At 38.9% G+C, this 23,618-nt stretch overlaps 1 protein-coding gene across 1 annotated transcript; it reads left to right on the forward strand.

Annotated features, from left to right (window-relative positions):
• Positions 1–571: 571 nt before the first annotated feature.
• Positions 572–23,603, forward strand: LOC143035164 (ribitol-5-phosphate transferase FKTN-like). The gene is made up of 9 exons (XM_076201806.1): positions 572–952; positions 2,305–2,635; positions 2,935–3,073; positions 3,567–3,678; positions 4,095–4,262; positions 16,994–17,088; positions 20,619–20,707; positions 22,390–22,559; positions 22,904–23,603. The coding sequence occupies exons 2-9, from the start codon at positions 2,318–2,320 to the stop codon at positions 23,118–23,120; spliced, it is 1,308 nt and encodes a 435-aa protein (XP_076057921.1). The 5' UTR covers positions 572–952; positions 2,305–2,317; the 3' UTR covers positions 23,121–23,603.
• The last annotated feature ends 15 nt before the right edge of the window (positions 23,604–23,618 follow it).

Genomic DNA, 23,618 nt, shown 5'->3' on the forward strand with positions numbered 1-23,618 from the left:
TATCTCAAGTAGGGGGCATCACTTGTTTGATATAAATGGAACACCAAACACGACTAAGAAACAAGTGTTTGTAAGCAGCTTCATGATAACGACGGCAATATCCTATTATTGGAAAATAATTTCGCCCATCGCTACCCACTTACACCCCCTTCTCTAGAGCGACGCGTTCGGCATTTTGACCGTGGTTTTAGATTCGCATTATCGTCTATAAATGTTTATATCACTGTAGTAACCTCATATTTTAAAACTTCTTACTTATGGTGTATATATTACACAACTTTTATTTTCATTAATGAAATTTAAATTAGGTGACTGTGGCATTTCTTATGCATATAGATAACATTTGAACAATATTATAATTGTGATAAATAAAGTCTTGTAAAAAACAAAATTTCAAATTTGCACTGGCAATTTCTCAATATAACAAGTAAACTAATTATCTAAAACGAAGAAAAACGTTGAAGAAAAATATTTTTGCAATTCTGGTTAACAACCAACATAAGATTTAATAATGTAAATCAATGTTGTTTCATGTGAATTATTAAATGCAAAAATCATGTTCATCATTGATTATAGTGTTTACATTCATGTCACTTCAGAACGGGCAAAAGCATAATGAGAAGACTAAAAGTAATAAGAACAGGAAAACGTTTTCAAAGAACTGGGAGTGTTAATTAAATTAAGCACCTTGATCTTTTCAGACGAAACATTAGATGTCAAAACAGAAAGATGGAAAAAGAAAAGAATATTTTCGGGAGCGGCATATGACCGCCTGCGTGTCAAATATATACTGCCGTTTAAAGTTGTGAGCAGTGCATAACATCCAGTAAATGGAAATCAGGACCCATGAAAGAAAAATCTCAGCTACGTACAAATACCATACACTAACTTAATATTATTCAATATAACTATATGTGTATAAAAGTCTTCTTTAGCGATTAAGAAGTAAGAGGTAAGGATTTTTTAAGTCTGTTTCATTGATGTGTCATAGTAATATTGTCTTGGTCAGGAATTGTGTTGGACAGTTTATAAACTCAACTTGGTAATGGATTTTCGTTTGAAAACATTGTCTATTAAGTAACATTAGAACGTAAACTGAAGAGTTATATTTCCCAATAGACAATACAGTACATGGATAGAAATATTTGAACTGTAGATTCTTCTGTGGTATTGTGCAAGCAAATAACGGACATTTATTTTCACCGTACGGTGACTTTAGACAATAAGCAGTTTTCACTTTATGGTGGGTTTTTTTCATGGGCAATATAAAGTACATCTACCATTTATGATAGATGATAGGTCTTCTTTTTCTTGAACTGTCTGACTGGATTTTAGTGTACAATTCATTCTGAATTATAGACTATGGTAGCACTTAATTATGCTGTGACATTTTCCAGCAGGACATTAACATTTGCTAGAAACAAAAAAAAAAGACATTTCATTTTTCAGTCAACACTGACCTGGCTAAGGGTCATGTTAGGGGTGTAGGGTCAACTTGGCCCATTGCCATCTTGGCCTGTCTACTCGACCAAGTCAGCACACCACAGTTAGGTGAGGTCAGAGTAGACAAATTTATCATACTTTAATTTCTTGGACCTTTGCATCTATCGAAACAAAGATGGCATCTCGAGCAGCTGATGGGCCAAGTTGGCAATGGCCAGAGTTGATGATGGGCCAAGCTGGCTGGCAAGCATGTAAGGTTAGTATCTGCTCAAGTAGAAAAAATGGAAATTCTAGCCAGTAATTGTCAAAACTCAAACCTAACCTAACCTAACTTTGACCTCTATATAATGAACTGCCACCTAGCATTTTTTTTTTTTTTTTTTTTTTTTGTAATAAGACATAGCTGTACAATTAAAATAATAGAGCAGTTTCAGTGTAAGTAGTTGCTAAAGTTTATTGGAGGTACTGGAAATTGTTGTAGATAATAATATTGCACAATACTCTATAATTCATTACACTTCTTATCATAATGTAATAAGTTCTCGTTGTATTTCACAAGTATGAAATAAAGATGCTCATGTGTTGTACAAAAGCATAGATAACAAGTGTGTTATGTTTATAGCAATGGTCACCTTACAGCTGTCCTCACATGAGTAGGATCGGTCATTGTCCAACTAAATACAATTAGATTTTACTCGTATGTTGTTGATATGAAGTAATCACGAAATTGAACTAAGATTTACAGTAATGGAACACACTGTTATTATATAATATAGCTATATACATCAATTGCCAAGTCAAAGCATAAGATGTCATACACAATTGGGAATAGTGTGAACATGTTCCTTCTATTATCAACAGAACTGGATGAAAGATGCTGCGAGTATCTCGAAAGAGTCTGTTGCTGGTGCTGGGGATTATCTCCTTAGTCATCATCCTGGACCAGCTCTACTTCTACGTCAAGCTCTCTAACCCATCCACTCCCTTCCAACGTTCTGTTCATCTCGATGATGTGAGGATCCTGAAACGGGCGAGTTCGGAGAAGGGGGTGGAACCCATACTTTTCGACTCTGTCATTCTTCAGGGTTGGAAGCAGAACCGCCACTTGGTGGTACCCAATGCCTGCATATTCCTTTGCCATGTTGTTGGTCCACTGCCATTTGCAGTCACTTATGCACAGCTTGCAGGGAATGTAAGTAAGAGATGGCAGATATTATTGCAATGTTATGTATTCGTTGAAGTGCTCGTCAAGTCTGCATAAATTTTTGGCTATACTAGTGCTAAGTAAACTATCGGTAATAGATAAAAATAACAATTATTTCCATAATCAGCATGAAAAATACTATACAAAGAAACAATAATAAAAAAAAAAGTCTTAAAATGAAACGTTTCCTCAAAAAAAAGTTGCCAGGTAAGGGGTTAATTAGATAAACATGTCTTCTTCACATTAGTTCTTCGTATTATTATAATGCAAGCCATTCATGTTAACAGCCAGATTTTGTGCAGCGGCTAGAGGAGTTGGGTTTTACGGTGAGCTCGTTCCAAACCCCCGATGGCCGTTTGGCACACATCTTCCTCTTTGGCAAGGGATCGCCTCTTCATCTCACCGTTTTGCACCAAGCCCCTGCTGGTAAATCATACCTTGTACTTACATAATTGTTTCCCTAATTGTGATATACAGAAAAAGCTGCACTCATAGGATCCCGTTTCTTTTCCTCTCTCATACTTAGTTTTGAATACGATTATGGTTTCAGATTGGGCTATACCCTCTTTCAGGACTTAATGCGTCTCTGTGGAAAGTTTTATTGACATCCTTTAGATATGTAGTAACGTGTAGGGACAGTTGTATGTAGCTCATTAAAGTTTAGGTTTCTCAAGACAAGATAGTTGAAGCTAAAGATCTTTAGGCCTGGTCTGGAAGCTGAGTGCTTGGCCCTCAGGTTTAATGGGGCTTGAAGGTGAGGGGCAGAGAGATGGTTCTCTTCAGCACCATTCTCACAGGCCCATGACATGCAGGCTCCTATCCTTGGTCCTTGTATAGTAAGAAAACAGGTAGTAGATTTAGTGCAAGCTAAGTGAGGAGTACAAGATTAAGTCAAACTAAATCACAAATTTATTTTTAGGTTACTGGCGGCAATATGCCTTGAAAGGTCCAACCCACAGTGTTGCACGGGTGAAGCAGTACATTACCAAGAATGCATGGACAAACGTCAAGTTTGAACGTGCTTATGAGAGGTGTGTTACAGAACAAGTTCCTTAGTGGTAGTGTTCAGGGGAAGACTGATTGTACTCACCCATCCTGTCATACTGTTTTGTGACATTTCCTTTTTATAGTTGTCATTCTCAGTATCATCTTGTTCACAAACAGATTATGAGAAGTGCCCATAGAACATTAATACAACACAGACAATAGTCAGATTATTCCCAGAGAGATCAGTGGGAGGGTCTAAGGACTTGCTACAATGGCTTAAGGTTTTCAGTCGGTGATACTATAGGCTATAGTTATTATTATTAAGATTCCATTAAATAATTTTAACTCTTAAGAAGTTCACTTGCACAGTGTCATATATCCTTTTATTGGGAAATGTTTTAAGTGTTCTGTAAATATTCACTTTCCTATTGGTGGTTATAAACCCTCCTTGGGCTTCCAGGTTTAAGATAGAAGAGGCCAGCATTGACGGAATCACATTACACGTGCCCTCTGATATTCATGCCTTCACAAAGGACTTGGAGAACTCCCACTTCCTGCCTTGCAACGAGACCAGGGCGGCCTTCTTCTACCTCAGATTCCCAAAGGACGAAAGTCCTGAGGCAGTACGGTGAGTGAACCTTTATGATTTAGAAACCTGATACCTGTGGTGAGGAGCTGTAAAGACAGGGTGTAAATTTCATGTAAATATTGTTTTGTTCTGTTGTTTCGTTTCTTTTTTATGTTCTTTTATTTTTTTCTCCCTCTCCCACTTTCTTGATGTGCTGTTATCCATAAAATTAGGTGGCTAGGTATGGGAGAGAAAACATCCTCACCCATTTTTCTCCTTCTTGTTTAAACATTACAAAAATAATCCCTTGTTTCTTCCCGGCCATACTGTGAGAGACCCACATTCATATGCTGAGATAGATATAAGAAGTGGGCACTGGTAGTACGGCTTCATACATATGTATGTACCCAGTTAGGCTTGCCTAATGTCTTATTCAGATAATACACACACAAAATCAGTCCAACATTTTTCGTACTACAGACACACCCAACCCTTGCACTAAAATGTTCAATATATCCACCCAGACAAACCTCATTATTTCTTGAGTTATGGAGGAAACTGATCACCCTCTTGAGCTCCTGCCAGATGCCCTCCACCCTATATATGTTGTGGTCATGTTTGTATATTACCAGTACTGAAACCTGTAAATACATGCTTGATTGTGAAGTAGGCTGGCCATGGACGTGTCATCTGCTGTGTTAACTAACCTATGTTGGTATGTCTTCAGTGTTGTATTGTAGGCATAGTGGAGTCTACTTGGGTGAACTCTGGCTGTTCTACTTAATTTAGTTTCACTTATATAGATGTTGTAAGTGGTGGAGGACAACCAAAAATCCTGTTTAGGCTTCAGGCTAGCTAGAGGTCCTGTTTGTGAGGACTGTTCTTGTTGATATGATTGGCTGGGGTTGGTGAGATGTCTCAGGCATTGTATTTCTAGGGTCTTTCTGATGTGTGTTAGTAGGTGGTATGTCATGTAGTGGGAGAGGCACTGTATCTAATTGTAGCACAGAAAATCCAGAAGCCAAACTATATGAGGCTGTACCCAAGTTTATGTACTGACTCCTCCATGTTGCCAGAGCTAGTTTATCCCCAACTCAGGGCTAGATTAAAACCCTTAGAGGCCCTAAGCATTTATAGGAGTTTGGTGGCCCCATATGTATATGCCCCCAAAAACGGGTTCTTGGAAGGAGAATGAGCATTCAAAAATGTTAGAAGATACAAGGTATTCATTAAACGAGATACTAAAGGATGGAGGTAACCAGGTACTTATGGGGGATTTTAACTGCAAAGAAATCTCTTGGGAGGAGATGACAGTGAAGGGCAGAGAGGATCTATGGGGAAATGTATTACTGGACATGACCATGGAACATACAGTGACACAATGGGTCAATAAAAATATCAGATACAGAAGTAATGATGAACTGTCGAGACTGTATTTGGTATTTACAACAGAACCTGAAATTGTAGATAAAATTGAATACAAGACACCATTTGGAAAAAGTGACACATAATAATAGAGGCTGAACTAAAGGAAGAAATGTATATGGAGGGAAATGAAAAGTACAGAAAAGGAAGATTGATGTACAACAAAATAGACTTTGGAAAACTTAAGAAATTCTTTCAAAATGCTAATTGGGGAAAATTCTACATTGAAGAGAAAAAAGTGGAAGAGAAATGGGTGATCTTGATGGAAATATATACAATGAAGGAGTGAATAGGTACGTACCAAGACAGAAACAAGAGAGGGTGTATGTTAAATGCTGGTTCAACAGAAGATGCAGTGAGGCAAAAGATAGAAGAGACAAAGCTTGGAAAAGATGGAGAAAATATAAAAAACCTGGAAAATGGCAAATATATATAAAATATAGAAAGTGGCTAAGGAGACGAACACCTGAGAGCCGAGCAGAATATGTACTGGCAAGGAAAGAAACAAATCTTGCAAAATATCGAGCAAAGACAGAGACATGGAAAGAACTGGGAGAGAGATTGACAGAGGATTTGCAGAAAGGAAAAAAGTTACTATATGGTATAGCAAAGTCATATAGAAAAAGCAAGGCAAAACAATATAACATTAAAGACCTAGAGGGGAATGTTCTTACAGATCAGGATGAGATAGACAACAGATGGACAGAATACTTCCAGGAGCTCCTAAATGCAGGAAATGAGGAACAATGGCAAGAGGCGGAGGAAGATTTAGATGGAGAAGAACATGATGAAATCACACAAAAAGAAATTGAATGGGCATTGAGAGAAATGAAGAATTCCAAAACACCAGGAGTAGATGAAATATCAATAGAGCTAATAAAAGGAGGAAATGTAGTACAGCAAAATATACTAGAACTCATAAAATTTATAGAGAAGGAGCAATACCAGGAGAGTGAGGTAAAACCCTAATAGTCCCAATTTTCAAAGGTAAGGGTGATGCTGGAAATTGTAACAACTATAGAGGGATTTCCCTAATACCCCACATCACAAAGCTATACGAGAGAATAATTGAGAGAAGAGTAAGAGACCTAGTAGAACCTTCATTAGGAGAAGAGCAGCATGGTTATAGAAGTAATAGATCAGTAACGGACTTAACTTTTGGACTAAGGATGGTAATAGAGAAGGCATGGGAATATAACCAAAGCCTATACATCGCTTTCATTGATTTACAGAAAGCTTTTGATTCAATACCTCGCGAAAAGGTATGGAGATGTATAGAGGAGAGGTATGGTATCAAGGGACATCTAAAGAAAGCTATAAAAAGTTTGTATTACCCCTGTGTATGCAGTGTTAGAACATCAAAGGGGGCAGAAAAGTGGTTCCCTGTAGAAACAGGGGTTAAACAAGGAAGTGTGTTATCCCCTCTGCTTTTTATAGCATATATGGAAACTGTAATAGAGGATTTTAAAGAAAGTAAAGAAGAAAACTATAAGAACAGAATAATGGCTTATGCAGATGATACAGCTGAATGAAGCACAGATAGGGAAGAGATCGAAGAAGACATAAAAAGGTGGAATGAGTGCTTTATAAGGAAAGGCATGAAAATGAATGTAGAAAAGACAGAGATACTGACCGTTAGCAGAAGAGAGGAACACGAGTTTAGCATCACCATAGGAAATAAGATGGTAAAAAATACAAACATCTTCAAATATCTTGGAAGTGTAGTCACTAAGGAGGGTGGAAATAAGAGAGATATTTCAGAAAGAATAAATAAATTTAGTGCAAATGTTAGAGCTCTCTGGCCAATAATAAAAGAAAAACATGTACCAATAGAAGTGAAAAGGATTATTTTCAATACTGTCTTGTCTCCTACCCTAACATACAGCTCAGAAAGTTGGGTAATGACAAAAGTAGACATAAGCAGGATTCAGGCAGCAGAAATGAGACCATTAAGAGCCATAGTTGGAAAGACGAGGAGAGATAAATTAAAAAATGAAGACATAAGGAAAAGCATTGGCATCTGTTCCATGCTAAGCAAAATAGATGCTGCCCAGTTAAAATGGTTAGGACATTTAGAAAGAATGGATGGAGAAAGAATTGCAAGGGAATGCTGGGAGTGGATGCCGGATGGAAGAAGGCCAAGAGGAAGACCGAGAAAGAGATGGAAAGAAAATGTTGAAGAAGCCCTCAGCAGACATGACTTGCCCAACATCGAAACTCTGAGGGAGGAAGGGGCCTTCCATGATAGAGCCAGATGGAGGAACATGCTGGGACCACTGACAGGCATAACGCCTACTACTGGGAGCTGAAGTAAGAAGAATATGTAAAAATGCACAGAGAGGAAAAAAGAAACTATAAAAAAGACCATTGAAAAATGTAAAGATCAACCCAAACTATTCTATAGAACATCATTAAAAAATGTAAAGATCAACCCAAACTATTCTATAGATATGTGAATGGTAAACTTAGAAATAAACAGGAAATGGTAACACTACACCAAGGAAATACAAAATACACACAAGATCTAGAAATGGCCAAAGTCATGAACAATTACTTCAAGTTGGTTTTCGCTAGAGAAAAAGTACAGCATTCGGACGAAGGAAGTGAAGTGCGATCTCCCCCCCCCCATGAGAGAAGTAATAATAACACAAAAAGAAATAATGGAGCAATTAACAAACTTTGATATTAGGAAATCGTATGGCCTGGATGGAATTGCAAACTGGATACTAAAAGAATGCATAGAAGAACTAATGGACAAAATATACAACATAATAAGTTGCTCACTCAAAGAAGGAAAAATACCAAAGGACTGGAAAAATGCCAACATTGTATCAATATATGAAGGAGGAAACAAGGAAGAACCAACTAATTTAAGACTGGTCTCCCAAAAAAGCACTGTAGCCAAATTTGAGAGAAAATTATCAAGAATAAATGGGTAAAACATCTGGAAGAAAATATAATGAAATCAAGACAATTTGGATTCAGACAGGGAAGATCATGTGTTACAAATTTAATCTGTTTTTACTCGAGACTAATAGATATAATACAAGAAAGGGATGGATGGGCTGATTGTGCTTTCCTAGACTTACAAAAAACCTTTGACAAAGTACCACACAAAAAAAAAAAAAATGGAAAACATAGGAGGGATACAAGGCAACCTACTAAACTGGATGGATGATTTCCTGCATGGTAGAAAAATGAGAGTAGTGCTCAGAGAAAAGTATTCAAGTTGGAAGGAGGTGATTAGTGGAGTCCCATAAGGATCTGTATTGGTTCCAATAATGTTCACTATTTATGTGAATGACATGGATGCAGGGATGACCCGTCATCTAGGAGGTGCTAAGATAGGAGGGAGGGTGGAGGGATGTGGAGTGTTTTCGGGGATGAAATGGGTGGGAATGTTTTTGTGTCTTGTCCTTTTTGGCTACCCCCCTGGTAAGGGGGGAAAAAGCCTTGGTATATGTATGTACATGGATGATGATGTGGAATGTTACATGAGCTTCTTTGCAGATGATGCTAAATTGTTGAGGAAAGTGAAGACCGAAATGGACTTCAAATCACTACAGAGAGACCTGAACAAGGTTTGGAAGTGGGAAATGGACTTCAACATTAAAAAAATGTAGCATAATGGAGTTCGGAAAAAGTAAAAAAAGAATATCAGGACAATATACAATTGGAATTAAAGAGTTAAAGAAAGTGGGATCTGAAAAAGACCTGGGAGTAATTATCCCAAATGACTTGCTCTCTGATAAACAAATAACAAAATTCTCAGAGAATCCTATAACTTGCTAAGATCAATAAAAGTGGCATTCACCTATTTTGATGAAGAAATTATTAAAAAGATATTAGTCACATTAAAAAGGCCTAGACTGGAGTATGCTGCAACATTATGGTCACCCAGTACCAAAGAAAACATAAAGAAAATTGAAAGAATCCAGAGAGCAACCACAAAAATGGCCCCACCACTTTCAAACTTGTCATATGAAGAGAGACTTGCTAAATTGAAGATATCAACTTTGGAACAAAGAAAAGAGAGGCAACCTACTGACCATCTATAGAATCATGAAAGGCACAACTTGATAGAGAGGACTTATTGAATTGGGACAAGAGAAACAAGATGACATGGAAAGAAGCTCAAAAAGGATATTTATAGAAGAGATCTGAAGAAAAACAGTTTTCCACACAGTGGCGGACACTTGGAACAAACTGGACAAAAAAAAAAAAGTGTGTGCAAAAACCATACACAAATATAAGAGCAAACTAGACACTGTGTGATAATGTTGGGACACCATGAGTGTAGCTCCCCTCCTGTAAGATACAACTAGGTAAATACACACACACGCACACACAAGATCTAGGAAGGACGTCCCAAAATACACTCCGAACCATTGTTTAGCGAGTTGCCAACGACGATTTTGGAACCAACCAAGCACTGCCTGGTTGTTTACATATGGGAAGGGAGTATCGTAGTTAATGTGACCGAAAATGTAGTCTTTGTATCTTCATACAGCTATTCCATTTGCAAGATCAGTGCCAACAATGCATGAAATAATTGAAGGATTTAGGGAAAAGGAAACTGCAGAGAGCTGTCTAGATGTAAGTACCATTGAGTCCCCATTTGGTGTAATTGAAAAAAAAAAATGTGTCTAAATGAAACCCCAAAAACATACCAAAGGTTTGAAAGAAATGTCTTCTCAGGGTTCAACAGAGACAATAGCATTATGTATAGAGGGATAGACACAAATAGAGAACCCAGGTTTAAAAATATTGTAAGAAATAGAGAAATAAATCGGTTGTTAGATGAAATAATTGAATTGAAAAGTGAATGCAAAAGTATACACAAAGAAGTAACCATATTAAGAAAAGCCAATGAAGAAAACAATAGGGAAATAGATGAATTAAAAATGGAACTGAATAGGATAAAGGGAGAAAATATAAAATTGAAAAATGAAGATATGAATAGGAATGAGGCATTAAAGAAAGAAATGAAGGATCAAATACAGGCAATGACTGAGAAAGTGGAAAAAAAGATTAAAGAAAACGATTTCCAAGAAATAAAGAAACAGTGGAAGGTGTAACAGGAAAGTCAAAAATCATCTTTTGGGGAAATGGTAGAACAACAAGTTAAAGAGAATGCAAAGGAAATGGTAATCCAAGTGATTAAAGAGAGGAAATTTGGTTAGGGATACAGCAGACAAAAAAAGATGCATTGTGATCTATGGTATTAAAGTAAAGCATAATGTTCCTAGGTATCAGAGAGAAAGAGAGGAAAAGGAAATTGCTAAAGAAATTCTGAAGGAGATTCAAGAGGAGAATCAAACTTTGGATAAAGAAATCGAGGAAACATAGAATAGGTAGATACTCAAAAGAAAAATAATATAGGCCACTAAAAGTAAAACTTAGGTCACAAATGATAGCAGAGGAAGTACTCTCCAGAACAGCAAAACTAGCAAACAGTGAAAATCACAAGAATGTATGGATAAAGAAAGAAATGAGTGATGAAGAAAAAGAAAAGGAGCTTAGAAATTAAATGAATGAAAAAATGAAAAAAGAAATGAGACTGAAAAGAAGGATAATTTTTTTTGGAAAGTGGTGGACCTGAGGCTGAGAAAATGTTATATCACGAAAAAGGAAACAAAGCAGATAGAAAAAGATGAGAAGGAAAAAAATTAAAACTAGCCTATACCAACAGATAGAATGATCTCAGGACTGAATGAAGTAAATGATTACCTGGCATCAGAAAAACCAGACATAATGGGAACAGGAGAAACCAAACTAAAAGGTAATCTACCACCTGACACTGTGGAACAAGGATTATACAAATGCTGGATGAAGAATAGAAAGGAAAAACAATGAGGGGGAGTACTATTTCTGACCAGGAAAAACTTAAATGTGACAAAGGTAAAAGAAGAAATAAAACAATATAGAATCAATTATGAAAAAGTAGAAAACAACCACATGAAAAAGTAGAAAATTTGTAGTAGTGTATGTGCCCCCGAAAACACAGTCCTGGACAGAACACAATCATTCCAAATTGTTGGAGGATACTAAACATGAACTAACTTATATACTGAAAGAAGGAGGAAATACAGTAATTACTGGTGATTTTAACTCAAAAGAAATATGTTGGGAAGAAATGACAGTGAGAGGTGGAAAGGATATATGGGGCAGCATACTACTCAATATGACCATTGAATACACAATGACTCAGTGGATAAAGGAAAATGCGAGATTTAGAAACAGTGAGGAACCTTCGAGATTGGATTTACGTCAGAACCTGAAATTGTAGACAGAATAGATTACAAAATACTAATAGGAAAGAGTAGCCATATACTAATAGAATTCAAACTAAAAGAGCAAAAGGACCTAAGAAAAAAGGAGAAACATAGAATAGGAAGACCAACGTACAACAAAATGAATTTTGAGAAATTGAAAAGATTCTTTCATTATGCAAACTGGGAAAAAATCCTAAATGTAATACACCCCGTCTGGGGTATTAGCTGCTTGTTATTGTGGCAAAGTAGCATGCAGTTGATACTTTAGGGTCTATATGGGGCGCCCCTACAGACCAGAGCCACACATCATTTTGTCTATGATAGAGGAAAACTCTGTTCATAAAGTAATGATGACACTTTTATACTACGACTGTACCTCCGTTATGCTGTCCCCCAACCCCTTGCTGCTGTCCTATACCATTTCTCTGAGTATTCATTTTCTGTGGTGGGGGAAAAGAATACTGCCACCAAGTATTCCCACTTGGATCGTAAGAGGCGAGAAGAAAGGGACAGGGATTGGGACTAGGCATCCTTCTCCTTGTAGCCCCACAGGGGACATTCCTAAAAGAAAAAGTAAAGGCATAAGAGGGTCTGGAAGTTTTCCAACCAGCACCCTAAGGTTTGGGTCTTTTAATGTTCATGGATGTGGTACAGATGAGAGTAAAAGGGAAGAGATAGGTAGTATGTTTGTGAGAAGAAAGATGGATGTGTTGGCTTTGAGTGAAACTAAGTTGAAAGGGAAGGGTGAGTGTAAGTTTGGGAGTGTAAGTGGGAGGTTATCAGGAGTGAAGAGAGGGTGAGGGAGGGAAGGGTGGCTATTCTAGTAAGTGAAGAGATAGGTAAACGTGTAGTGGAGTGGAAGGAGGTTTCCTCAAGGATAATGTGGATGAAGGTGAAACTGGGAAAGGAGATGTGGGTCTTTGTAAGTGCATATGGGCCTGGCAGTGAGAAGAGTGTAGATGAAAGGGAGGCCTTTTGGATAGATTTAAATGAGTGCATAGAGGATTTAGGGAGAAATGTCAATGTAATAGTACTGGGAAATCCTTGATAGGAATGATTTACTAAAAAATGACCATGGAAAAACAAGAGGTCATGAAAAGAAACTAAAAAAGGGTAACTATAGAAGATTGGAAAAAAGAATAGCTTCCCACACAGAGTACTGGATACCTGGAATAACTTAGATAAAGAAACTGTGTGTGCAAATACTATTCAAAATTTTAAGAAAAAACTTGATGCTGAAAGATACAAAGACAGGTCACCATGAGCTTAGCTCCCTACCCATATGATACAACTAGGTAAATACACATACACACACACACACATAAGATGCAACTAGGTAAATACATATACATGCACACATGCAGTGGTAGTGTTCGCAGCCACCACTTCAGCAGTCTGGATTCAAATCCAGCCCAGGGCTGAAATAATTTCAGTATCGCTGCGCTGCAAGTCTTTACTCCAACTCTAAAAGGAAACAAGGCAGACAGACAAAGATGAGAAGGAAAGAAATTAAAACTAGCCTATACCAACATAGATGGAATGATCTCAGGACTGAATGAAGTAAATGATTACCTCTAAATGATAACTCTAATGATTCCATATGCATGGTCAGAATAATAATCCCCTGTTACATACTAGAAATATGTTGCTCTTGTTCTGGCATAGATCATGTCTATGATACTGTTGCATTTCACCTACAATTTGCTTGTTGAGTCCATAGAAAGCTGTTTGAACTTGGAAATATCTTTAAGGGGGGCATTCATCTTATGTAAGTATTCAGCTTTTGTTGTCAATTCCTGGAATACCTCAGAGAATGATGTGCCCCTAGCTAAGACCATAAGCAACTTCAAAATTGGATGTGATAGCTCGAAGAAAAGAGACAGGACTACACAAGTGCAGCTCCTTTCTTGTATGCTAACATTAGGTAGATACAGATCCCTTCATATGCATATTACATATTCACTACACCACCCCAAATTCTGAAACATTGGTTGTTCTATTTTATTTTATTTTGTTTCAGTGATTTTTACAGTTGGAAATTTGGCCACAAATCCTTGATCTCTCTCCTGATTGGAGACTTTCTCACTTCACAAAGGGACAGACATTGCAGCTTATCTTCAGCTTAAAGTAACTTCAGTTTCTGTGTGAACAGTTTTGAAAACACATCTTATGTTTATGTGGACTTGTGTGCATGTCTGGGTGTGTTTTGGTATTTTATGTGATCTTTGTCCTATTGACACTTTTTTTAATGCTTCAAGGCCATATGTTCGCTGATTACCTGTGTAGTGTAATCTCAACTTTTGGGTCATCAGGTTTGATTACATATTGATGTTGAAGTACCCACATGTACTTTGTAGTTTTGTATTTTTGTGTAGTTTGAATAAGCCATAGCAGTAAGCCAAGTGGTCTATTATTGAATCTCCAGATTTTTTTAGTGCCTCATCATTTTTCATTTAGATTTGCTGTGCTGATTAACACTGGGATTGGTAAAACATGTTTCATGATTTGCAATCCTCAGAAAAATTACTTAGATAAGTAAAGTGAAGAAAGACTAGCAAAACGAGTGTGAAAGGCAGAGGTGGATGGAATGAACTTGAAGGGAAGACCAAGAGAGAGATGGATGAATGGGGTAAAAGGGGCCCTAGGTAGAGATACAGGGTCTAACAGATAAATCCGTACAAACTTTGAAGAGGTTTTAAGCACTTAAAAAGTAACATATGGCAATTCTGATTGTTTCCAGATACTTCCATTTGCCTAATAATTTAGCCAGTTGTATACTAGCACCGGTGCAATAAACATTAAGCAATGGAACAAGCCAAACGTTCAGCCATATGCGAACTTCGTCGCGCGGGTCACACTCCTAGCGCCATAATAAGGATGCTAAAATACTCCAGACAAACTGTTTACGATGTTTGTAAACGTTTTGATGAGACCGGCGAAGACCAACGAGCTGCTCACAAGCCCAGAAGGGGCAGAATTCTAACACCTCGCTTTTTAGCTGGTCTCAAGAGAAGTGTCAATGCAAATCCAGCCTTACCATTATCGACATTGGCAAAGAAGAGAGGTGTCAGCACAATGACAATTCACAGAGCATTAAAGAAATTGGGATTAACCTCATTCTCACAAGGAAAAAGACATCTTTTGACACGAAAAATGAAAGAAATCCGCTTGACCAGGTGCCAAAAGCTGTTGAACTGGATGAAGTCGAATGGCTCAGTCATCAAGTTTTTTTCCGACGAGAAGATTTTCACGGTTGATGCGACTTTCAATAAGCGGAATGATCGCTGGATAGCCTCCTCATCCTCAGAGGTTCAACACAAGACAACGACGAAGAAACCAGCAAGTGTCATGGTGCTCTGTGTGGTGTCAACTGAGGGTGACGTCTTCACTCACTTCTTCAACAACAAGGAGAAAGTCAATGCCGTTGTCTATTGCAAAGTTCTAGAAGAGAAAATAATACCCTGGATGAAAGATAAGGCTAGTGGCAACCAGTTTGTCTTCCAACAAGACTCGGCTCCAGCCCACACAGCGAAGAGGACCACCAACCTTCTCGAAGGGTCAAATGTGCAGTTCTGGAACAAAGAGTTGTGGCCCTCAAATTCGCCAGACCTAAACCCTTTAGATTATTATTTTTGGGCGCGAATTGAGGCCAAGGCATGTGACGAGCCACACAGAAGTATAACAACCCTGAAGACAGACATCAAGAAGGCTGTGGGTTCATTATCAAAGTCTGAGATCATCAACGCTGTATCCAAGTTTCGTAAACGCGTTGAAAGCGTCATAACAGCTGAAGGTGGTTACATTGAATGAAATCATTGTTCTTATTGCCTTTTCTAAATATACTGAAAATTTCATAACTCTCTGTTTATTATAACCCGAGATATTAATCTTAAAACATGTGATAAGAAGTTGTACGGATTTATCTGTTAGACCCTGTAGGTGTGACTGAAGATTGGTTATGAATGTTTGATAAATTGATGCAGCTTGAAGTGATTTCTCCTTGTTTTCTCAAATTACTCATGAGTGGATTAGGAGCTGAGGGTCCCCATGTAATGAAGCAATGGAGATAAATCAGCTCAAGCTGTTGGGCACTGCTGTGGATGTACTGTTCTTGTTGTATTGCTCCTGACCCAGGCATTGGCAGGAGGAGTCAGGGTGGTCCCTTCATTCAAAAGGAGCTAAGATAAAAATGTAAACAGATGGGCCTTGGCCAGCTACCACCCCTTAAAGGGGAAAGATGCCTTTTGATATAGAGATAAATCGTGACTCCTTTGCCTGCCCCCAATGAGTTGGACCAAGGGCATGGTTGATTAGATTTCACGCTACAAAGTCCTCTGTAATGGGCACTGTCCTAGCTTCCTGATGGGGGAGTTTGTGACGCTAAACCGAATCATTGCCTTACTTGGTGTCTACAAGTTTTATTCAGACTAGTCACCAGATAACTTCATTTACTTTAGGAAATGCCTCTTTAGTGAAGGACTTAACACTCTTCAAACTAACTCCTTTACCATAATGTCTGTGTAGCTTTTGTTCCACAAATGATCCAGCTCAGATTAGGGAATGCCACCGTGGCAGCAAAGGGGTATGAAATTATAGGCTATATGATTTTGAGGACGGGGCATCCTAGGTACAGGTTGAAGTGTAATGATACAATTTGATCCCTCAGCTTCTAAGGTGTCATGGGAATAAATTATATGATCGCAATAGCCAGGAGTTCCACGAAGATGATTTGAATAACTTTACAACAAGCAGAAAGTATAGTGCAGGGGCTACAAACTGACATGTATACCCATGCGTGTGTTGTATTAGTAAGCTTGATGTGTAATTAACCTTTTTACTGATGCTCTACTCGTGACTTAAGTTTAGATTTAGTCTTGTTGCCCCCAGGCACTTTTATTCATCTGAGGATTTCTTCCCTCCTTTCTTTTTCTTTCTTTATTTTCTTTTTCTTCCCTGTCACTGCCATATACAACTTGTATATTTGTTCAGGCTGCTGGAAAGGAATTTTCTTCAGCTAAGGGAAATAGCCCCATCCCTCCCTCAACCTTGGCATCTAGTTTATTGACCTGTTTCGTTGCTTATCATTTTCAGGTTCAGGCACAAGGCATGGAAGTTACTAGCTAAGGCAAAAACCATCCTGGATTCATTGAATGTCCCCTTCTGGCTCAGCAGTGGCACATGTCTTGGTATGTATATGGTCAGAAGAGGAAGGCACAATTTTGTGGATTTGAATGTAGGTGTTTATTTATTATTACATATATTTTTCTTCTTTTTCATTTTCCTTCCCCTCCTCTGCCTGTTCCTCCTCCTTCTCCTCCTTCTCCCTTTACAGGTACAAGCACACTGTGGCAGAAGACAAACACCACCACCATATTTCCTTGTATTTCACAAAAGACAACCAAATGGGGAGGAGTGATGGGACAAGGGATTCCTTTTTTTTTTTAATATTTTTCTGCCACAAAGTGTCAAGGCAATATATATATATATATATATATATATATATATATATACATACATATTTATATACTGTAACCAAACTACACACCTCTTACAAGGGGGATCAAGGCTTTTGCATATATATAAGTTATGCCTTTTCCTTTTTGGCTACCTCCCTTGTAAGGGGGAAAAAGCCTTGGTATATGTATGTATGTATGTACAAGGACAACTTCCCCTCAGCTGAAAATTTGCAAAAGGTTATTGCCACAATCATCATCATAGCTTATCGTGCCAGATGGCCTACCATTGAAGTGTTCTTTGGTTAATATTGACTAGGTCAGTGTTCACTAGATCAGGTGAAAGTGGATATGACCTTAGGATGTGGCCAATGTTCTGTATGGCTTCTCTGTACCACTCACTTGATGGGTTGGTCTTGAGGCCCCATTTAACCAGATTGTCACTGGTTGTGGCGACTCTGGATTTTGCTCTATTCAATGTGGATCAGTCGCGTCTTGACAGTATTGTCCCTATGAAGGGGTTAATGAAGTTTGCCTTGTAAACTGAGAGACCCAAATTTAATTAAATTGCCTGGCAGCATATATATATATATATATATATATATACATATTTAGGGATGAAATGGGTGGGAGTGTTTTTATGCCTTTCCCTTTTTGGCTACCTCCCTTGGAAGGGGGAAAAAGCCTTGGTATATGTATGTATATACATATATATGTACATGTACATATTATATATATATATATATATATGTACATATACATATCATATATATATATATATATATATATATATATATATATATATATATATATATCCCTGTCTGGGGTATTGGCTGCATGTTGTTATAGCAAAGTAGCATGCAGTTGATACTTTAATGCCTATATGGGGTGCCCCTATGGACCAGAGTCACACCATTTTGTCTGTGATAGAGGAGGACTCTGCTCACAGAAATGATGAGACTTTTATTATACTGCTACTGTCCCTCCGTTATGCTGTCCCCCAACCCCTTGTTGCTGTCCTGTACCATTTCTCTGAATTTCATTTCCTTGTTTCGCCTACCGTGCGCTGGGGGAAAAAGAATGCTCCCACCAAGTATTCCCACTTGGATCATAAGAGGCAAGAAAAATGGGATGGGGATTGGGACCAGGCATCCTTCTCCCTGTAGCTCCACAATGGACATTCCTAAAAAAAAAGTAAAGGCATAAGAGGGTCTAGGAGTTTTCCAACCAGCACCCTAATGTTTGGGTGTTTTAATGTGTGTGGATGTGGTGCAGATGAGAGTAAAAGGGAAGAGATAGGTAGTATGTTTGTGAGAAGAAAGATGGACATGTTGGCTTTGAGTGAAACTAAGTTGAGAGGGAAGGGCGAGTGTAGTTGGGAGGTTCTCTGGAGTAAAGAGAAGGTGGGGGAGAGAAGGGGTGGCTAAACTAGTAAGTGAAGAGATAGGTAAATGTGTAGTGGAGTGGAAGGAGGTTTCTTCAAGGATGATGTGGATGAAGGTGAAACTGGGAAAGGAGATGTGGGTTTTTGTAAGTGCATATGGGCCTGGTAGTGAGAAGAGGGAGGCTTTTTGGATAGATTTAATGAGTGCATAGAGGGATTAGGGAGGAATGTCAATGTAGTAGTATTGGGAGACCTTAATGCTAGGGTAGGAAATGAACCAATTGACAGAGTGGTTGGGAAATGTGGAGTTCCAGGAAAGAATCGTAGTGGAGAGTTGATGGTGGAGATGTGTCTAGAGAGTTGATGATAGCAAATACAGTGTTTTGGAAGAAAGTCAAGCATAAGTACACATGGGAGAGGGTGGATGATGGAAGGGTGGTAGATAGGAGTATAATAGGAAGAGTTAAGGATGTACATGTTCTAAGGGGAGAGAGTGGGGGAATATCAGTGTAAAAGTGTAATGAGGAATAGACATTTGGGAATGGAGGCTAAAAGGAGATTGTATGAAGGAGTGATTGTGCCAACAGCACTGTATGGGGCAGAAACATGGAACTTAAGAGAGGAAGAGAGAAGGAGTCTGAATGTGTTTGAGATGAGGTGTCTGAGAAGTATGATGGGCGTTACTAGGCTGGATAAAGTGAGAAATGAGGAGGTGAGGAGGAGAACAGGGGTGGTAACGGGGTTGGGAGATAGGGTGGATGAAAGAGTATTGGGATGATTTGGATACATGGAAAGAATGAATGAAGAAAGACTAGTAAAAGAGGTATGGAAGGCAGATGTGGAGGGAGTGAACATGAGGGGGTGACCTAGGATGAGATGGATGGATGGGGTGAAATGGGATGTCTGTTGTAAGGGGTGATGGTTCAGCACAGTAAACCCTTGACATATAAAACTAATTGAGGGGAAGGCTTGGTCGTTATAGCTGAATCTATGTACTGTACATACAAATGTATTCAGATTTTCCATGTACCCATCATCCATACTGAACCTTGTACCACATATAATATTGACTTTGTTCATTATATCAGGTGAACGGTTGGTTGGTCTCACTAGGATCCATATAGCTGAAATTTGGTGTAACAAGGTTTGGTGTAGTGAGGGTTTATTGTGTATTTAAGGTTAGGAGTTGGTCTCAGAGACTAGTGCCTCTTTGGTCACCAGTGTGGGTGTTAGTCAACCTTAACCACTTCAGTACAGTGTCACCTACATAGGTGTCTTGAGGTGTGAGTGGGTACACAAGGATGCCGGCATCGGCATCTTGATTATATATATATTTTTTGTCTTGTGACACTGCTTCTGACCCAGGGCAGTGGGTGAGATGGAGGGATGAACTGTCATCCAGGAGGTGCCAAGATAAAAGGGAGGGAAGGGGGGTAGAGGGGAGTGGAGTATGATGGGGATAGAATGGGCAGGAGTTGTTTTGTAAGCCTTTTTTTTTTTTTTTTTTTTTTTTTTTTTTTTTTTTTTTTTTTTTTTTTTTTTTTTTTTTTTTTTTTTTTTTTTTTTTTTTTTTTCCCTCCTCTCTCTCTCTCTCTTTCTTTCTTTTTTCTACCTCCCTTATAAGGGAAAAAAAAGCCTTTGATGTATGTACTTGAGTTACCCCAGATTCTGTGAACTGGTTTGATCATGTTTTCTGTTTATTATTACTCAGAGTAAAAGAGAATGAGTAATACAGCAGTGACTTTATATGATGAATCGTACATATGGGCACAAGAATTTGACTCGTACTAAATAGGTTAAGAGGTGATGAGTATTCATAGCACCACCTAGGAGTTAGAAGTATTTGTTTATTTATTGTTTCATTACTTCTTCTTTCCAGGTTTCTACCGTCAGTGTGACATTATTTCCTGGGGAAATGATGTGGATATTGGTGTGTTTATCGAAGATTATAAGGATACCATTGTGCCAGTAAGTTTTCAGGGTTATTGTCAGTAGTTTGTCATTACCTTCCCAAAGATGGATGACCAACAAGTGGTGGTCTTGCAAGACAGATATGCAAGAGGAACTTACCCTTGCTGCCGGGATGCCTGGTGGCCAAGCAGGTTAGAGCGTCATTATTTGTGGTGGAGGTCAAGGTGACAGCAGTTCGAACCCTGCTGCCGGTGAGTTGGACCAAGGGCATGGTTCATCAAATTGCACACTACAAAGTCCTGTGTAAGGAGCACTGTTTTAGCTTCCTAATAGAGGGAGTTTGTGACATTAAACTGAATCATTCAATGAGTAAGAACTTTTATTCAGAACTTGTCAACACCTTCAAACACCTTCACCATCCATCTAGAGAAGCATGGCTACCTCCAAGACCTTCCCCGATCAACTTTGACAATATGTACTCCACCTTTTTAGATAAGGAAAGATGACAACTATGATTCCTCCCCTCTTACTACTACAAACCAGTTACATAGAAGCAGTTCCACATTAATACAACATAGAAAGTAGCTCATTGTTTCTTCCTAGAGAGATTGATGGGATGGCTGAAGTTGGGCATCATCAGCTGTTCACTGGGTAACACAATATTCACTGAAGGAGCAAACCTAAGAGAAAGACTCCACTCACAACTAAATAAAGTTTTATATTAGTTTGAGTAGAATGTGGAGATGCTTTATCATGTGGCCATGATAATACTATCTATATATATAACAAAATTTGACGCAGCCCGAAGGGATCTCTCCCTGTCTTCTCCTTTTATGCATGGGGGACGGAGAGGGGGGGGTCGCCGATTTAATGAAGTGGCCTTGCTGTGGATGTGCTGTGTCTTGCGACACTTCTTCTGACCCAGGGCAGTGGACAAGGTGCAGGGATGACCCATCATCCGGGAGGTGCTAAGATAAGAGGGAGGGTGGAGGGGTGTGGAGTGTATTCAGGGATGGAATGGGTGGGAATGATTTTATGCCTTTCCCTTTTTGGCTACCTTCCATGTAAGGGGGAAAAAGCCTTTGGTATATGTATGTATGTATATATATAAACAAGGTCTTTTTCCCCTTACCAAGGAAATAGCTGAGTCAAAAGGTATATCCCCACTCCCATCCATTCCACTACCATCCATCCCATCCATTCCACTACCATCCACCATCCTTTCCTCCCTCTCAACTTAGCTCCTCATGGGTGACAGGTCATCCCTGTATCCCGCCACTGCCCTGGGTTAGAAGCAATGCAGCAAGACACAGTACATTCACAGCAAGGCTGCTTCACTTAATCAGCACCTCCCCCCCTCGTCCATCCCTTCAAGCTGCATCAAAATAGCATTCACACATAAACCGTCCATAACCCCCCCCCCCTGCCCTTCTTCCTTGCATCACAGTATCACCTATACACAGCCATTCTCCATTCACCCCCATCTTCTGCCTTCTCCCTTCTTTGCTCAATGCTCCTTTCAACACCATTCATCCACCTATTTGATAAATTAATTAAGGCCAGTGTTTGATGATGGTATTCATCTAAGGGCGGGACTCAATACTGAAAGGTTAGGATGACTGCCACTAATCCTTTTTTTTTTTAGGGTGGGAGGTTAGGACCTGATGTTGAGGGGTTAAACAGAAGAGATATATATATATATATAATATGAGCAGCAATTCCTGTCGATTCTGTTGCAGGAGTTCGAAAAACGTGGCTTGCGGCTCACTCACCGCTTTGGTAGGGTGGATGACAGCTTTGAGTTGTCCTTCAAGGAAGATGAGGTGAAACTTGACATTTTCTTCTTCTACACGGATGGAGGGACAGCATGGAATGGGGGCACACAAGCTAGAACAGGACTCAAATTCAAGTAAGATTCCTCTTCTTCATTGTCTTCCTTTTCTTCATGCATGCATTTGTGTTAAGACCAAAAATGAGTACTTGTATGTTGTGGTCATGCAAGATGGCCATATGAGAGGATTATTATACTGTCCAAGTACTCTGCGAGGCGGAATTTGAGATATTAAACTGAATTGGTCAATTATTTATGTTATTAAACAAACTGTGGGATTTTACCCAAATTTGTCGCTCAGACAGTCAAGCCCAAAATGTTCTTGGAATTTTGTTTCAGTACAAATTGGCAAAAATAGTTATATGAAAGGAAATTCACGGGTTCCAGTAATCTCAAATCAACTAATATTTCTTTACCTTCAGATACATCTTTCCATTGTTCACACTATGCTGGACAGAATTCTTGGACCTAAAGGTGCGAGTTCCTTGCCAGACAGAGCGCTACATTGTTGCCAATTATGGAAATAGTTGGTTCTTGCCTCAGCAGCAGTGGGACTGGAAGGCCTCACCACCCAATGTCAGACCCAACGGCCAGTGGCCAGAGGAAGAGTGGAGCCAAGTCATCCAGGTGAAGGAGTAAATAAGTAAGAAGAGACATAGATTAGGAAAGTCCAGAGATGTGATCCTGGTTAGGTTGCGAAGTATTCAGGAAGGATTGATACAAGGGATAATTAATCCCTTAAACATGCTGGCACCCTTTAAGAACATTCGTCTGGTTTTCGCTCGATTTATTTAGTTAAAGAGCAGAAGGGGTCTTGGTGAAATTGGACTTTATTCTTTGATCTGCATCTCGGCTGAATGAAATCATCTGGCATAGGCCAGAATGAGATCTGTAAAGTATAACAATGAACTGAATAGGGAAGGTGTCGCTGGTCAAATATGACTCAGCCAGTCAGGACTCTCTGTGAGAGATTGGAATGATAAGATGTATAGGCGCTCCAGGAGAGGCTGTAAGAAAGGGCACGATCATGAAATGGGTATTTTTAACCACTTCGGTACTACATAGGTTTTATGAGGTGCGAGTGGGTACACGAGGATGCCGGCATTGTCATCTTGATTATATTTTTTTTGTACTTGT

The sequence above is a fragment of the Oratosquilla oratoria genome, chromosome 18, assembly GCF_046742065.1.
Source record: "Oratosquilla oratoria isolate Oo_2021 chromosome 18, ASM4674206v1, whole genome shotgun sequence".
NCBI classification, from domain to species: Eukaryota; Metazoa; Arthropoda; class Malacostraca; order Stomatopoda; family Squillidae; genus Oratosquilla; species Oratosquilla oratoria.

Excerpts from the sequence above, each read along its gene's own strand:
- LOC143035164 (XM_076201806.1), top strand. The coding sequence starts at position 2,318 with ATGCTGCGAGTATCTCGAAAGAGTCTGTTGCTGGTGCTGGGGATTATC. Across the intron at positions 3,074-3,566 it reads TTTGCACCAAGCCCCTGCTG|GTTACTGGCGGCAATATGCC; the intron begins GTAAATCATACC and ends ATTTATTTTTAG. Across the intron at positions 22,560-22,903 it reads AGAACAGGACTCAAATTCAA|ATACATCTTTCCATTGTTCA; the intron begins GTAAGATTCCTC and ends CTTTACCTTCAG.